This window comes from Rhipicephalus microplus, chromosome 6, assembly GCF_043290135.1.
Source record: "Rhipicephalus microplus isolate Deutch F79 chromosome 6, USDA_Rmic, whole genome shotgun sequence".
Classification (NCBI taxonomy): Eukaryota; Metazoa; Arthropoda; class Arachnida; order Ixodida; family Ixodidae; genus Rhipicephalus; species Rhipicephalus microplus.
Window position 1 is genome coordinate 132,090,101 of NC_134705.1, and position 18,616 is coordinate 132,108,716.

The 18,616-nt window shown below is 43.6% G+C and overlaps 1 protein-coding gene across 1 annotated transcript in view; it reads left to right on the forward strand.

The window, feature by feature from the left end:
* The first annotated feature begins 1,019 nt into the window (after positions 1-1,019).
* Positions 1,020-18,616, forward strand: part of LOC142764948 (uncharacterized) — a 29,187-nt gene continuing 11,590 nt past the window's right edge. Inside the window, exons 1-6 of the mRNA XM_075865485.1 lie at positions 1,020-1,098; positions 1,799-1,842; positions 9,799-9,880; positions 11,362-11,390; positions 13,365-13,419; positions 14,100-14,143. Coding sequence (XP_075721600.1) covers positions 1,035-1,098; positions 1,799-1,842; positions 9,799-9,880; positions 11,362-11,390; positions 13,365-13,419; positions 14,100-14,143 — 318 coding nt within the window. The 5' untranslated portion in view covers positions 1,020-1,034. The remainder of the gene's footprint in view (positions 1,099-1,798; positions 1,843-9,798; positions 9,881-11,361; positions 11,391-13,364; positions 13,420-14,099; positions 14,144-18,616) is intronic.

Consider the following 18,616-nt stretch of genomic DNA (forward strand, 5'->3'; position numbering starts at 1 on the left):
AGATGCACAGCGGTATGACCCCCAACACAAGTTTATTAGCTACACAGCAGGCGACAAGGTCTGGGTCTGGATTCCGATACGTCGACGTGGACAGTCTAAAAAACTAAGACGGTACTTTGGCCCATACAGCGTCACGCGACGCTTGAACGACGTGAACTAGGAAGTTGTTTCCGGCACTGATTGTAATTCTAAGCGCCATAAGCATTTACCCGAAGTTACGCACCTCGTGCGTATTAAACCATATTTATCGAGTCAATCACCTCCCGGTTACCGTGTTGGTACAATCACTTCATACGCCTGGTAGAGCGAAGTTGCGCACCGGGACGATGCGTCTTTTGCATCGAGGCAATTGAATGCCACGTGCTTGCTCAAGAAAGACAATGTAAGTTGTGCATGTGCCAGGAAGAGTTATGAAATGGACGAAAAAGAAGAACTCGCTTGCGCGTTCTATCAAAGAGACCGACCTGCTTCTGGCGTCTCAACCTCTGCAGCAACACCTCTGTTTTGACGTCGTGACAATGTTGCATTGCCAACAATTGGTACTTTAATATCAATATGTTATCTAAAAACTGCTTCTATGATTGATGCACGGAATAAGAATTTCGATGTATTCACCCCGTACTTGTCCCATCAACTGCATTGGGATTTTATAAGTTCAAATATTCTATCTTCAAGTCATAGACACGATTGATTGATTGATTGATTGATTGATATGTGGGGTTTAACGTCCGAAAACTACCATATGATTATGAGAGACGCCGTAGTGGGGGGCTCCGGAAATTTCGACCACTTGGGGTTCTTCAAGTCATAGACAGGAGTACGTGTGTTCCGCCGTAGGAAAACTTTCAAATGAATCATGGTGGTTATGATTTCGAATATCTTAAGTAGCGTGATTAATTTACCATAAGAGTTCTCTAACTCAACGCTAATATATTTCTTGTGTGATAACTTTTATTTTTCAATTAGTCGTTCCTTGGCCGATCCCCCAGAGCGGGTGTGAGCCATACATAGAGGCTATCATCATCAGCAGCTGAATGCTTGCGCAGCTCCCGGAGATGCTCGGCTACGCATTCCTCGTCTGTGTTCTCACAGCACTCCGTAAGTTACCCACGTAATTCCTTACACACGCTAAGCCATGGTTCCGCAGAATACGCTAAGACGCTGCAACGAATGATGCCGGAGTAGCTAAGTTTCAACCATGTCCCTATTCCATGCTGATTTGTGCTTAATGCAGTCACTTGAAGGTCACCTCTGCTTGACCTACGTGTCGTTTATCTATCTATCTATCTATCTATCTATCTATCTATCTATCTATCTATCTATCTATCTATCTATCTATCTATCTATCTATCTATCTATCTATCTATCTATCTATCTATCTATCTATCTATGTATGTATGTATGTATGTATGTATGTATGTATGTATGTATGTATGTATGTATGTATGTATGTATGTATGTATGTATGTATGTATGTATGTATGCTTTATTCGTTGTTAATGTTTTTTGAGGGCTAATGATAACGTAACAGTGAAAATCTCGCCGATTGCGATGCACAGTTGTCACCCTCATCAAGAAATATTACAATAAGCTTAGCTAAATAAACTTAAAATGAATTAGTTTGATATATCTTTCTCAGTGCGTTCTTCAATAAACATGGAATTAGCAAAACATACAAATTTTAAGATAACTTTAATTTTGGCCATCAGTGTTCCACACTAGAAAGAACGAAAGCTCCAATGAAAAGCGCGTTGTTTTAGCAAATGAAACCTGGCTTCGCAACTTTTTCTCCATCTAGTGGCAGTGCCTCATCGGTGTGATGAGAACATCACATGCACAACCGTAAGTACCTAACCAGTACCAATTTCATGCTTGCATTAGGAATAAGAGACGTTGATAAATGGTTGTTTTAGCTGCGATAGTTATAAAGAATTATGAAATCTTTTGAAATCATGCAGTTTCCCACAAAAGCTGGAATTGGAGATGTTGATATGCTTCCCCCTAACAACACGCAACTAAAAAATTGATATAACGAATTCACAGAAATTCTCACATTCTTCAGGAAGGCCCTCTATTTATTGTACATATCAGAACTATATAATTATGCATTACAGACAGGGCTGACTGTTGGGTTTGTTGGCAAACAATTTAGCGCAGAGCTCACCGTATATAGTTGTTTCTATGTCTCACTTTACGCGGAACGGCCATGCTCAGAACGCAAGTGGAATACTGTACGTTACATAAGCTGCATGCCGTGGACCTCGCAAGTAATCACACGAAGAGGCTTGCGGACGTGTGGTCGCTTACGTTCAAAATGGCGAACTCTTTAGTACGTCACGTCGTGTGGTATGGGAAACAAAGGAAAGTTTATTGAACTAGTCTACGCAAACTCTAAATGCACTTATACGCTATAACTTCGGCATTGCGCAAGCACAACTTGTACAAACGAGAGAAGCAATTTTAATCAGACTTCAATAAAACACTCAGTGCTACTACGGAACTAAGAGCAAGAAACGCATAGGCTCTTCTCTCAAGGATGGCAAGAGAGAGAGAGAACAGGAAATATGGGAGAGAGTTTCCGAGAAGCATAGTGAGTTGGATTACTTGTTTCTTTTTCTTAACTCGGCATGTGCTGCTGGAAGCTCCAGTTTGTGTGCAGAACAAATTATTCGACGACTTAGAGTAGGATGTACTCTACTATGGGCGAGCTGTGAGAAGCTGTCCCTACAACGCCAAGGGTGTACTTAGTACGAGGACCAAAGATATGGCGCGGCTGGAAGTTCCAGTTCGTGAGTTTAGAAAAAGTGGGTAACAATTGAGATTACTAGGTACTCTACTAAGGAGCAGAATAAAGCTGCCTCGTGGGCCTCACACTTGATGAGTCCCCATTGATAATGCTGTCAATGGCAGGACCGGTGCCTGGCGTGGCAACGCCGGCGTGACGTGACGAAATGAACGCTGGCGAGCACGCGCACCGCGTCACGTCAAAATGTATTGGTGCCTTGACTGTGGCATGTAGTCATGTTCTCAGATGACACTCATCTCATGATTATTATGTTTGCACCAGTCACATACCTTCGTCCACTATTGACGTCACGTAAGCAGGATGTTAATAATGCCACCTGAATTGTAACTCCCGAGGCATACGTCGAAGAGATCGATAGCGGGCTCCTTCACATGTGGGAGGCAAATCAATTGCTCCAAAAGAGGTGGAAGACATAGAAACACAACAGTAACCTCAAGAAACGCATAGCACTCCTCAACACAGAGATAGAGATGTATGCAGCACAGCTAAGCCGGCAACACTGGGACGAAACCTGCGATGCGTTGGACAGGCAGCTAAGTCTTAGTTAAAAAAAAAACATGGCATTCAAAAGCATGGCATTAAAAGCAAGGCATGGCATAAAACATGGCATTAAAAGCATGGTATGGCATAAAACATGGCTTTTTTTATGGTTCCTGCTCGATCCAGAAGACATGAAAACACAGAAGACAAAAAACATGGCATGGCATAAAACATGGCATTTCCTACGGTTCCTGCTCGATGCACAAGACAAAAAAACCGCCCAATGACAAACCATCAACAAACTAATCCATGCATACAAGGGCACCGACGAGGAGTTTCTTGGGGAGGTAGACCTCAATTATATACCTCAGGCAGCATCCAGATTATACGGGCCAGGTCAACACCACTCTAGATGAAGAATTCACCGAAGCGGATATCTATGCCACCCTACAAAAACTTAACACCAAATCTGCACCAGGTCCTGCAACATCACGAACTATATAATACGTAATTTGGACGATGAGTCGATCGCGCGAGACTACATTAATAACTGCTGGAACACCAGAATCTTGCCTTCGCAGTGGAAAAAGACCCAGGTGATTCCGAAACCAGGCAAACCACTGAATACTGACAATCTTAGACCTAGCTCCTTAACATCTTGCATAGGCAAATTTAAAGAACTTGCTTTCCTGGCTAGACCGACAAATTACCTCGAAGGCAGTAATTTTTTCTCACACTCCATGATTGGCTTTCGCAGGCATCTTTCAACGCAGGATGCCATGTTGCAGCTTAAGCACCACATCATATACAGTACAGGTCGCTCCACTAAGGGCATACTTGGTCTAGATCTCAAAAAGGCTTTTAACTTTATCATGCATGGCACCTTTCTCAATCAGGTCAACACCCTGAACTTGGGGCTTCGCACGTACAAATATATAAGAGCATTTCTTAAGGGCAGAACGGCCACGATCACTGTGGAAGCACTCAGATCGTCCGAAATAACCATGGGAGGCGTGGGCACCCCGCAGGGTTCCGCGATCTCTCCCTTGTTGTCTAACCTCGCCCTCATTAGTCTTCCTTCAAAACTACAAACCATCCAAGGACATTATCACATCATTTATGCCGACGACATCACCCTGTGCAGTGATGGCTCCATTGAACAAAGATTACAGGAGAGAATTGACACAGTGGAACGGTATTTACAAGGAACTGGACTATCCTGCTCGGTGGAGAAATCTGAGCTACTGCTATATCGCCCTACACTTAGAGGTCGGCAATCCAAACAACATCCCCTAGCGCAGGCACACGCCGATATAACACTCAATACAAGCGATGGTCACGCCATACCAACCGTGGATAAAATCTGATTGCTAGGTCCGATCGTAGAAAGCAAGGGTACCAGTGGAGAGACAGTTTGCAACATTGAAGTCAAAGTGTCTAACGCAATGCGCCTTATTAGGCGCATTACCAACAAACACAAAGGCATGAAAGGGGCTGGCATTATCCTTCTGATCCAATCACTCGTTCTGAGTCACATCACCTATACGGGCCGTACCACCGATGGTTCACTGCAGAAAAGTCAGAACTCAACAGCCTAATTAGGATAATTTGCAAAGAAGTGCTAGATTTGTCTCAAAACACCAGCTCCAAACTCCTTCTTCAACTTGGTTTGCATAATACACTTGAGGAACTTATTGAGGCGCAATAAATCTCCTGATTCGAGCGATTAGCCAAGACTAAGCATGGCCGCGAGATTCTGCGTAATCTCGGTATTTCTTACCATATTTACCACGGAGACAAACACAACATACCACGTACTATCCATGCCAAGCTAACAGTACCACCCATACCAATAAACATGCACCCTGAACACAACAAGGACAGACGTGCCAGTAGAGCCAGAGCCATGTCAAAGATGTTTGGATGCAAGCGTGATTCGGTATCTGTCGACGCAGCACGCTACTAAGAACGTCAGCGCTTCGTGGCTGCTGTCGTAGACCACACACAACAATGCAAAAGCAGCACGTGAATCATCACACGCAACGTAGAAACGGCAGAGGAAGTGGCTATCTCGATGGCCATAGCCCATACAAACGCCTGATGTGTTATCAGCGACTCGCAGACAGCCGTTCTATACTACGCCAGCGGCAGAATCTCCCCAGAGGCATTGCGGATTCTTAGTACAGGCAAAATTCACGGGGTGGACAAATACGTGCACATCTTGTGGTTCCCCGCCCACACACCACTAGGTAACCCGGAGGACAGTCTGAATGAAGTGGCACACAACGTGGCTCAAGGTGTTCCGTTCCGAGTCGCGTTAGACGATGCGGCCACCCAAACGAACTTTTCTGCGCCGGTGTGGGAAGGGGATGATCGGCTCACTAAATTTAATGGCATAACTCAACACTATCGACTGCAAAGACGACAATAGCCTCCACCTCACCCCAAGCTGAATCGGGCCCAGTCCGTTCAGGGGCGGCAGCTACAAACACGCACATACACGAACCCCGTCATCATGCACCACATATATCCCGACGTCTATAGTTCTAATCTATGCCAATACTGTACCACCAGAGCCACTCTTGACCATATCCTATAAGAACGTCTAGCATTATTCAGAAATTCTGGGGTCGCAGCCTCCAATGAAGACCTTCGGGCACATTGAAGGACTGCGCTGCTCGGTTAGGGCCTGGACAAGCAACTTTGGGCGATCCAGCAGGCCAAGGAAGCTGCCGGGAGACACTTTCTCTCCGTTAGCTCCTAGGTAGAAGCCCAGCCCAGCAATCTGCCAGAAACTAATAAAGTCTACCTCTCTCTTGTCCATTTCGACATGCCTTTCATTGTGCCTAATGGATTTACGCTGTTATATTTCACCATATCTCGCTGTTCAATTTCAAGATATTTGGATCACGTTGCTGGAGAACTTGGCCATCTCTGCTGCTTTCAGTGATCTCATGCCCGATTGTGTAAGAAAGGTGTAACAATTATTTGAAAACTTGGCACAGTGACTCGTCACTCTGGAGAAATTCTGAGTTAAAAAAACAGGTAGCTACTGAAACGGATGAAAATGTGGTATAAGTTGGTGCATGCATGACCAACGCGCACAAAATATTTAGGTATAGCAGTGATGTAAAAGTCAGCGAAGTAGTGCCGGCTCCACTAAACGTTTGGCCATGCTCTTCTAATCTTTGTGTTGTAACTGTTTCGAAGGTGATCTTTAGCATGTTATATTGGCAAATAACGTCGTCGTTTAGGCCCACGGGATCGTTACCCACTTTTTTCTAACCCCCCATACTGTTTGTCACCAGGGACGGCTTACTGCTCTCCTATAATTAAGTACAAAGTACTCAAAATTGTTAAACATATTTTCTAAACCACAAATTAAATGTACAATAAACTTTCCTCTCTTAATCGTCAATTGTGCCCACGGGACAGCTTTAACCTCACATGTAGTAGAGTACCAAGCACTGTAAATCGTTAACCATTTTTAGTAAATATGTCACGAAGAAAGAAATACTCTGGAGTGCACGCGTTCTTTCGCGATTTTCGTCGATGTGGTCTCGTCATGTCTGAGGTCCAAAGGACGGCTTTGAGCTCTCTCACAGTAGAATACCGAGTACTCTAAATCGTCAACAACTTTTTTTGTAAACACAATTACTTTTCTTGAAACCGGAGGCATAACTGTTTTTAAAACTGGGACAGCTTACACCCTGCTCTAAATTGTTGAAGATTTGTTCTAAACACGTACTCAGGGGAGCCAAAACGGCTCCAGTCTGCAGCTTGTGTGGGGGTGGCACGGTGCTGTCCCATGTTAGAGTACGAAGTACTCGAAATCGTTCAACACTTTATCTAAACACGCGCTTACTAAACTAGTCGTGAAAGTAATGCCGGTGATCTGCCAATCTTCAGAAAGACCAGCTTGTTGAAAGCAAAACTGTGATTGCGGACTTTGTAAAAACAATGACGTTTCTCCTCTATTGCGTTGCATACGTGGTTGGTATTTCAGCTGCCTTATACGATCTCACTGATGATCTCCGACTGTAACACCGCAATAGACGGCGTCTATATACGGAGGAAGTGGTTAACTGCACTTTGCGATGGAAGCTGTTTATGAGGATAAAATTACCACTGCAAAGCTTCGCCGGGGTAACAGACGTGTTCGTGTACATTATGCTGTTGATGGTGCAAAAACAGCGTTTTCGGTCGAGTAAAAATTGTGTTTCACCCGCTTAGATTTACTAACTACAGACGCCCGCTCATGACGGGTCGTGCCCAAGATTTCTACTACCCGTTAATGACTTCACGCCCCATAAAAAATATTGTAAGCAACACCATAGAGTTTTTCCGCCTCCAAAAGAAGGAAAACAACAATTCCAAGCCAGTATTCACTGAAATTTAAAAATTGTTTTTCTGCCTTTGCGTTGTTTTTCCCATTTCCCACTTCCTGCTCGGACGCACCTTTGTTTTCTCAAATAAATATGAATGCTTGAATAATAGCATTCTGTTGATTTCCTCCCACAAAATATGAATATATTAATGGGTACTTATGCGACAACATACAGTTGGATGCGCTTGCAAAAACGAAACCAAAATCGACGCAAACAGACTAATTGGCAGAGTAACACATGTGCAGAAGCTCCGCCCACGTAGCTTTCGCTGTGCTGCCAAAGAAAGTTGTCGCGAAGTATAGCATAGCAGGGTAAAGTACTTACTCAAAAAGCTTTCGACACCCTTCCATTGTAGCCACGGCCACTCCATAATAAAAAATGTAGTCGTTGCATGCTCAGAAAACACAGGGAGTTGCCTACTTAGTGGGTACATATCTATGTAGGTAACAGCTTTATTGGTAGTCTTGCTGCAGAGCTTTTGCTGATAGGGCTTTGGGTCTCCCACGTGGAGACATTAAGGACTCTTTTAGGTTTACCACTTCAAATCGAGTCACGACGTGAAAAATGGTTTGTTCTTTCATTCGAAACATAACCGCAACACTGCAATAAATGAAGCCCCAAGTGCGTTCGCCATCCGCAAGCACAAAGACAAGGCAAATCCATGTCATACCCACCATTCCCGCGGTCACTGAACAATCGCAGCGCCAGAGGTTCATCTAGTTGATCTTAGGAAACTCTTCGGTTTTCTGAACGCGGTGAAATAAGACAGTTTGACGTTTTTACGGCCCGCTCCACCTCTAGTTAGCCCGCTAAGCGGCACCGGAAGTGGCAGACATTTTTCCCGTTGCAGTTATGCGTTTCCCGTTCAGGAGCGAAACTTTCACAGTTACGATGCCCTCGTCGCCAAGTTCAGCCTCATTGCCTAAAATTACAGTCTACTTTCATAAAGTAAAACAAGTATACATAACCCAACTGTTCAACAATCACTCGAAGTTGCTCTTGCAATGCGTTACTAGTTCACTTCGTCAAAGATGAAGTAAAAATCTCTGATGTATCTTCTTGATTTTGCTAAAAGTCAGCATCAACACATCAACCACTTAAAGTGGCCCTTTAACGATTGAAAACATCGGTGCCGACTGCATATCCTGTAGTGGCGCTCGCCAGAACTACTGCGAGCGGAAATGACGCCGGAAGGCTGTCGCCATGTGATTGAATAAATGTAACGTTCAATGTGATCGTGCTATTGCATCAAAATCGGGATTACAATTAGATTTATTTTTTCATTATCATGAGTTTCCTTCAAAGTGACAGAGAATAAAGTTCTCCTACTTTTCCAGCTTCTAAACTGCAAAATTAGTCAACGAATGCACCGAACGTCATGAGCTGGAGGAAACACACCGGCTACGCTCCGGGCACCGTTATTTGAAAAAAAAAAAACTAGAGAGAAGTGTAAAGTTTCGTCATCTCAAAAAGAAAAAACTGTAAAGTTTCAAAACATCATAGGCGCATTCAAGGTCACAAGCGTTATACCTAAAATACCTTCTGGTCACCTCATTTAACAGGTCCTAGTGTTGAAACTCAAAGCACGTTTTCAGTGTCTTTTCAAGCATACGTAAAGTCTCTGTCTTTTTTCACATAAAAAACATGCGTGAGGTACAAGATAATGTTTTGTAATTTTTATGTAGCTCAAAAGAACATGTATTTAAATATATTTCGGGTAAATAAGGGAAGGAAACCATAGAAAATCAGCGGGATATTTTGTAAAGCTCTCGTGGTCTTCCAATTGGCCAATAAAGCACATCGGTGGACATAACCGGAAGTCATCAAGGGGCTGTGATTGTAAACCTTGAAAGGCTCTATATGGCTCAACACTCAGGTAGCATATGTGAGAAACAGAAAAAAAAAGGTTTAACAATACACTAATATTCTTCGTAGTTATGACAAAACGATATAAACCACCTTTAGGTAAATACCATATATACTGTTCGGCGATTTCAACAATAAACATTATATACCTGAGTACCTGGCTTAGCGCACTCATCATGTTATCTTTTCCCTCGTGCAGGTGCATAGATTTTTTAAATTCACGATTTTTGTATAGCTATTCTTGAAACGTTTTCGCAGGATGCCGACTGCACCAACGACATGAAATGCATCGCCCATCACAACTACGGCAAGGACTCCCATTGCGAAACCCACAAGTACTGTAAGTGTAGTCGCAGTAGTGTGATGCAAATTCAGCTAATAGTATGAACCTGCATTTGCGACAAGCGGTCAACACTGCGGCCACTTGCCCATCAGCACTCCAATGAGCCAAGCTATTATTTAAGCGTTTTAACATTGTTTATCTATGGCCGGGCACCTGTGGTGAAGGGAAGGTCCAACATGACATCATAATTGGCCATGGCTTCGGGTTATAAAAAGTTCGATACGCGGGAGGCCTCAGTTACCTCCCATTATTATTTGCGTATTTTGAAATCTACATTACGTAATACAAAGAGAGCCAATACTTACTGGTTGTTTTACAGTGCAAGCTCCACCACTAGACTTTTCGTTGATAACCTGTAATGAGAGTTAAAATGATTAAATATCTGCCTTTTCAACTACCCACTTATTTATGTAAGTGTGAATGAAGTACTTTAGGCATCTTAAGCTACATGCTACAAGACAATTTTCATTGACGCCCTTACTGCGTGCTAATTTCGCTAATTTCGCCAGTACCTAAAAATAGCTTGGTAAATATGGAAAACACTCTGCATACACCGTGCCACAAGGCGGTGCCTTTGAATAGGCGAGTCCTTGTTAAACAGCTAGGATTAAGGAAAGAAAGAAAGGCAAAACTGGTAGCCATATAGTTCTCTTCGTTTTTCACGGCTACATAGTTTAAAAATATGAGCAAGCGGTTATCATGCATGGAGTTACACAGTTAGGGATGCGTTAGAAATGCATGGCAATGATTCATTGACACTTCAGCAATCACAACTGTGCTGATGGAACTGCAATTATTTTAACCTACTAAATATAATTAGCCAAACAATTATTATCGGATGTCCTGCATAACCTGGAAACATTTGTACATTCTCTTAAGCGAGATCTTTATTGTTTCTATTTTATATGTGTTGGTGTTTTATTTGGGATAACCAGCGTAGTTTTGGTAATGTAAGCGCAGCGGCGTCACACATCCTATGCAACTGAGAATTCTTCTAAAGAGGCATTGCCACTTTTCAATAGATACATACATACATGCATTCGTACATACATACGTACATACATACATGCATTCGTACATACATACATACATACATACATACATACATACATACATACATACATACATACATACATACATACATACATACATACATACATACATACATACATACATACATACATACATACATACATACATACATACATACATACATACATACATACATACATACATACATACATACATACATAATCTTTGCAAGAAAGCAATATAGGCGCAAGCTACATGTGGCATGGCGATGAAACAGCCTAATGAAAGCGGCTATGTTTTGATGTAGGTAGTCCGAGAATGTGTAAATATGTTTCTGTTGCTAACACACCTTATTTTGGCACGGACAAGTAATTACGCAAATGTTCACTTTTTTTTCGCATTGGTAACATGAGTATCAAGGTGAGGCTGCTGATACAATTTTGCAGGCATCGCCGTGAATGAGACGACATGTATCGTAAGTATTTCATTCTCTCTGTTTCCTTTCAAGTCTTGAATTGTGGTTCACGGTGGTTATGCGGGGTTGACTATACCGTTGTCATGACGATTGCTTCGTTGAAGCTAAAGCGAATATGCGAGAGCAGTCAAGAATACTCTACGATGCACAATTCAGTGTAAAGTTTTGTATTATCCAGAAATGCCCCCAGCAAGTACAAATGAGCAATACAGAGATTCTGGAAGAACTGTCGTTCAGTTAGTGCACGAAGACTGATTTGCATTTCGCGGAATGCCCGAACTCACAAAAAAAATTAAATAAATGAAGGGAGGGAGGTGGAGCATGACGTACCAGCGTCGAGGCACTATAGCGTAACCCATATTTTATTTCAGGCCAGTCACAAAAGTTGTATGAGAATTAAAGCTTGAGCTAGTTGGTACGTATTCATTTTGATTTCAGCAGCACACTGGGAGACGAGGACTGGAAAGAAAAGAGTGAGCACAACACAGCGCCCCTGCAATGCGCATTCTTTTCTCCTTAGTCCTCGTGTCCCCCAGTGCGCTCGTAAAATCAAGATGTATGCATCGCAAAAGTTTACGTCAGATCAGTTCATTTGCAAATGACATATTCTGGCTCGGCTATGGCGTGCCTTTTAATTTATGTCTAGAACAATATACCAGTGATCACGTAATGATGTAGCTAACCTCGATGTCGGGGAATCGATACTGACCCGAACGCAATATGACACTTTTAGAACATAAAATGCGAAAACGGTCATGTGTACGCATATCTATGAGCTCCATGTTTGTGAGGCATGCAACCTTACGTCAAGTTGCACAGTATATGATTTTTTTGTTCGAATATATTAACAATGGTGTGTTTTCTTCGCAAACAAGAAGACAAGTAATTATAAATGAAGTGGTGTGATAAATCCTTTTTTTAAGAAGTTCTTGGTGTATTTCTGCGGTACGCCTTGATGTAACGAAATTTCGGATGCAGATTGCGGTTGCAACCAGCATTCTTGCGTGATATTATTGCCTGACAAAAAATGTGTTTCACTATTTGAAAATACTTTTCACGTGCAGCACGCACCGAATAGAAGGCGAAAAGTCGAGGGGAATATTTATTACGTGCATTCATGTAATGCAGGTACTTTCGTGTCTCCTGTGTAAAGTGTGTCATATCGTCGCAATTTGGACTCAACGCTTGCATCACAACCAAAATTGACATTACAGCCAGGTTTTACGTGACCTGGTTATCGCAAGCTGTCGCTCACAGATATTGTATTAAATAGAGAAGAAAAGTAAAAACGATATCGCTTTTGAATCCGTGGGTTTCAAACAAAAAAAAGTTTCATCATTCTTTTTTGCACTTCCCCACGTTATTCATACTAATAGGCTCCAGGACGGATGCTATATAGTAGAAACGAGCCCTATTATTAGGCCGTGTTTAATGGCCCAGCAATGTGTGTTTGTAACTATGACTATACAAAAGGTTTCTTTCGGTTTGTCACTGTTCGCCCCACCACGGTGGTCTAGTGGCTAAGGTACTCGGCTGCTGACCCGCAGGTCGCGGGTTTGAATCCCGGCTGCAGCGGCTGAATTTCCGATGGAGGAGGAAATGTTGTAGGCCCGCGTGCTCAGATTCGGGTGTACGTTCAGGAACCCCAGGTGGACGAAGTTTCCGAAGTCCTCCACTACGGCGTCTCTCATAATCAAATGGTGGTTTTAGAACGTTAAACCCCACATATTAATCGGTTTGGCACTCTCGTTCTCTTTATTAACACGATCTACGAGCAATACATTGGTGTGAAGCCACAGCTATGAAACATTGACCTATTTTCTTTTTTTTTGTTTCAAGTAGGCTTGATCAAAAGTGTCAAACTTACACGTTTCATGGTGAAGGATCTGTGTTCTGTAGGGCTTTTAATAACAACTAAGACAAAAATGAGTCTGAATAGATCATTTTATGTGTGATACATTTGGGGTTTTTCAGTGTCGTGGGAAGTACAAGTGCCGGGTGATGGACTGCCACGATTCGCCGTTCGAGTGTAAGTTTCAAAAATCTTGAACTGAGTGAAAAAAAAATTACAAGCTCTTTTTTTCTACAACTTTTTTTTTTTCCTCATGGCGCAAATCGGACTTTCACCCACTTTTCTAGCAGCGCGGCACTTTTGTTAGTAAACGACGGGCATATATGAATGAATCAAATGAAACGGTGAAATGTGCCTATGATGAATGACTATAGTCGCTTCAATAAGCGACCCATATTCAGCAACGGTTGATCGCCAACAAGTCCACGATCTAGAGAGCACCAAAGAACGGTGCATATACGTGCTAACTGTGCTCGATAGCTAACGCGAAGGGTGCGGGATCAAATCCCGGAGGCATTTTCGATGGAGACGTTAAATGCTCCGGGTCCATCTGCTTAGATTTAGGCGCAGCTTAAATAACCCCAGCTGGTCGGTCGAAGGCGGTGAGCCTTCGCCACCCTGATGGGGAACCGACGCACGCGAGTGATAAATATAGCGTAGTTTCGGAATGTGAAACACCGCACGTTCTTCTTCTTCTTCTAGTTATTATTATTATTATTATTATTATTATTATTATTATTATTATTATTATTATTGTTATTATTATTATTATTAATATTATTATTATTATTCAGATATAATGCCAAACAATTATCATCACACCGGAACACCCTGACAATCACTTTTGCTTGCCGCAGGCTTGATCCTCGATAACCTGGAGACGAGGTGCGGCGGATCAAAGGTAATGCTTAGAAATATTTAACCTGTGCCTTTAGCGCAACGAACGTTTCATTGTAGTACGCAGAAACACTCACGCCGCTCATGTTAGAGAAAAGAGAGAGAGAGAGAAGTAGCATTATTTATGCCGTTTTGATGGAAAAAGAACTGCAAAAAAAGGCGAGAGGGATGGAACTCGCCTCCTCTAACACTTCAGGCCACCTCAGCATGGAGTCCGCGGAAGTTCAGAGTTGTAGCTGCGTATGCCTATATTTACAGTCCTTTCTCCTGTGTGCGCCGAGTGCGCGTCGAGACGTTCAGCAGCCTACGCGGTAGTCGATAGGTGAGCAGAAATGGGTTCTTCTTGGAACCCGACTGGTATGACGCGTACACACGTGACCACATGCGATATGGAGCCCTGTAATTGTGAACTCGAAAGCGCCGTGAAAATACATCGTCCTATTCTTGTTTATATTTTTGCAGACAGAAACAGCCTTATAAACGGAGAAATAAAGATGAATGATTTGGTTGTTGGTAGTCTAGGAGTGCACTCTCACGTGACCCACTTAAACGGTGCGTCACAAAGTTCTTGAGAAAACAGCGCGTTAACATAAAAGATGTGTGATGCGAACGCAGTTCTCATAAACACGTATGTTTCAGTTGTCGCATTTTTCACGTTGAAGACACACGGCTTGTTGAATTGCGCTCGGCAACTTGAGTTTTCTTTGTGGTTTGAAAGAAACCAACTCAAAAAAAAAAAAGCGCAACGTTGATTTATTTTACTAACAATTGGTCTTTATGAGGTCAGTGGGACGGCTCAGTGCTCTCCCATAGTTGAGTACGAAGTACTTGAAATCGTTAAAAATTTTTTCTAAACACACAAGCCGATTGAGGATCTCGAGACGGCCTTATGCTCTCTCATGCAAGAGTACTTAGTACTCTAATCGTCATTAACTTTGTGTGAACACACGGATCAGGGACGACTCACTGCTCTCCCACGGTCGATAGCGAAGTTCGCGAAATCGTTCAACAGTTGTATAGCGTTACCTACACTAGCCGAGCCCATAGCAGTCACGAGTGCACGATCAGGAGCCGTGCTGCGTATGCGCGAGGAGAAGTGACTGTGCCTGTCTCGGTGGTCTGCGCATTCCAGAGGAGTGACGTCATAGCCGTAGTAGACGCATTCTCACAGTACCCCGTGACTCGCGCACCTCGAGCCACGCTGCTCTCTTTCGTAGCGTCCAGTAATGTCACGTGCACGGATTTTTTCCTTGTGTGTGTCTGTGGGGGGGGGGGAGTGCTTTAGCCGTCACTTTAACCAAAGAGAAAAGGGTAATCTTCGTGATACTGCGGGGAATTTCAGGAATGTTTAAATTCACCTATGAGGACCGCTAGTTAGCGGTCACAGTGTGCCTTCGTATGCTGTGTTCGGTTCTGGCGCGTGTACACCGGAAGCATACCCCTTGAGACTCGTTTACCATGCTTATGTGGAGTGATATCTAGTTCACTCCTGGGGTTAAATACTAATTTAGAAATTCATGCTTTTGTTGTGAAGGAGTGAAAGCGCTAATCATGAGTTAAAGTCACCAGTACGCCAAACACATGTAATTGTACTATGTGTGTGCGTGGAGGGATCAGAAGTTTCTACTGTGGTGCAGGAATATATGGCGGGAATTTCGCCAACGTATCAAAAAGAAAATGCACAAAATTAGGGTTTTCATGTTTTTGAATGGGAATTCGGCGTGCTACGGCATCCGCGGTCACGTCCACTATTGCACCACATACATACAGATTGTTTTAATATTGCAAGTATTAGACCCCCCTCCCCCAGACACACACACACAAAAAAAAACTTCCGGTCACCTCATTCACCACCTCCTAATGCTGAAACTGAGAAGACGTTTTCACGTTTTTTCAAGGGTAAGAAATTTCTCTTATAAGTTTTTCAGATACAAAAAACGCGCATGATGTTTAAGGAAGACTTTCAAATTTTTCATGTAGCTCAAAACCAAAGTTATTTGAATATATTTTGCCAAATAAGGGAAAGAAAGTGTAGAAAATTAGCGGGCTAATTTCTAACACCAGGATGAACTGCACACAGTCCTAACGAAGTTGACAAGAAATACCAGCCCCGGAATAGACAGGAGCACTTACGCAACCGACCGCACCAGGCCACCTCGGCTCTTCTCCAATATTGCAACGACTGCTGGAATAAAGGAGTACTATCAGCGGTATGGAAGCACTCGGAAATCACCATGATCTCTAAGCCTAACAAAGCAGTCGGCATCGAGAACCTACGCCCGATTTCTCTCACCTCGTGCGTGGGAAAGCTGTTCGAACACATAGTGCACGACCGCTTAACCCGGTACCGGGAAGATAGTGGACACCTACCGGACACCATGTTTGGCTTCAGGCAGCATCTTTCGACCGACGACGTGCTCTTACTACTCAAATAAGACCTCTTTGATCACCTCACACATCGAAGAAAGTACTCCATACTCGGAGTCGACGTCAAGGCGGCTTTCGATAACGTCAGCTACAACGCTATCCTTAAAAAACTCGAAGGCGTTGGCTGCGGCATTAGAACCTGCAGTTCGTCGGTACCATAATCTGGATTATATTGCCCCAGGATATAAAATCGGCTGTTAACTTTCCGCTGAAAATAAAAAAAACACTTCCTTGCAATTTTAATGTGTCTCCGTAACCCCCTTAATAGTAACAAAATCGTTCAATTCTTGTACATAAGTATCACTACGTCCAGTGAAAGTTTACTGCGTAGTTGTTATTACTCATTGCCTTTCTTTTGTTTGTGTATAAAAATTACATGTTTCTATTATCTTACCCAAGTTCGAGTATCTGAATATATATGTCTGTACAATGCCTAACCTTCTTTACTATATCCGCAACGTTTAGCATCTTGTATCCTGGTTCAATGCCTTGTTCTATTGTTTTGCTACATGTGCTATTGTTGCCTTCTGCTATTGTTTGGATACTGTGCCATTTTGTATCACATCATTGGACCCTATTCTAGCCTTTGGCTATGGGTCCAAACAGTTTTTTGAGATATCATGTTGCAATTGAAAATAAAGTGAAATGAAAATGAAAATGAAATGAAACCTACACGTATGTCAAAACCTTGCTGACGGAGCGTACGGCAACTGTGGGCATATGCAACATCCGTAGCAAAAGCTTCCAACTACCGAAAAAAGGCACGCTGCAGGGATCGGTCATCTCGCCGTTACTTTTCAATGTGGCTATGATCAATCTGCCGAAAATTCTCGACAAAATACCAGATCTCCGGCACGCGATCAACGCTGATGACATCACGCTCTGGACCAGGGCTTCGAACACTGGGAGACAAGAGACCTGCCTACAAACTGCCGTAGATGCCATCGAACGGTATCTCAGAAACTGCGGTCTCCGCTGTGCCCCCGAGAAATCCGAACACCTCGTCCTCAAAGCGAGAACAAGAGGCAGACCCCCTCTATACGACGAGCCCGACCCTAGCGAAACGCTGAAAGGGACCTTAATTCCAAAAGTCGAGACCCTGCGAGTGCTTGGAGTTCACATCTGCAAGAATGGATCGGGAGCTGCCACCCTACTGAGACTCCAACAGACACTATCACAATTCACGCACCTCGTCAAGAGGATCGCGAATCAACAAAACAGACTCAAAGAGCACGACACGCTACATATAATGCAAGCTCTGTTCACCAGCCGCATTACGTACGGCACGCCGTACCTGAATTTAAAAACCGCCGAAATTGAAAAAAAAAACTTAATATCATGATAAGAAAGGCCACTAAAGTAGCCCTGGGACTTCCGCCAATGGGCTCTATCACACGTCTTCTAAAGATGGGCGTCCACAACACGTAGCAAGAGCTCATCGAAGCGCATAGGAACAGTCAGCTGTAGAGGCTCAAGCTGTCGCCCACGGGGAGGTCAGTGCTCCGGTACCTCAACTACAGCGACACGTTCATCGTCGATGCAGACCGGAAAAAGCGCATCCCGCTGTACATTAGAGAGTCGCTGTCCATCGCACCTATTCCACGCAACATGCATCCAACTTTCCACAAAAGTAGACGCGAGGCTAGAGCTAACGCTATTCGACAAAAGTTCAAGCAAGACCCGGATGCGCGCTACACTGACGCGGCCAAGTATCCGCATAGATACGCGTACGCTGTCAGCGTCGTCGATTCTCAAGGCCGAGAATTAGCGTCGGCCACGGTCAACGCACTCAATTCAGACGCCGCAGAAGAATCGGCAACGCCCTAGCAACCACAACATGCACAGACGCCGCGGTGATTTCCACCGACTCACAAGCTGCCTGCAGAAATTTTGCTAAGGGCCGTATCTCAGCCAATGTCATCAATAATTGGAAACGGCGAAGCACTCCCCTCCCACACACTTGTTTATTGTGGGTGCCAGGACACGAGGGTCTGCAGGGAAATGAAGCGGCCCACGCCGCTGCCCGCGAGCACGTCAGCCGGGCTGCGCC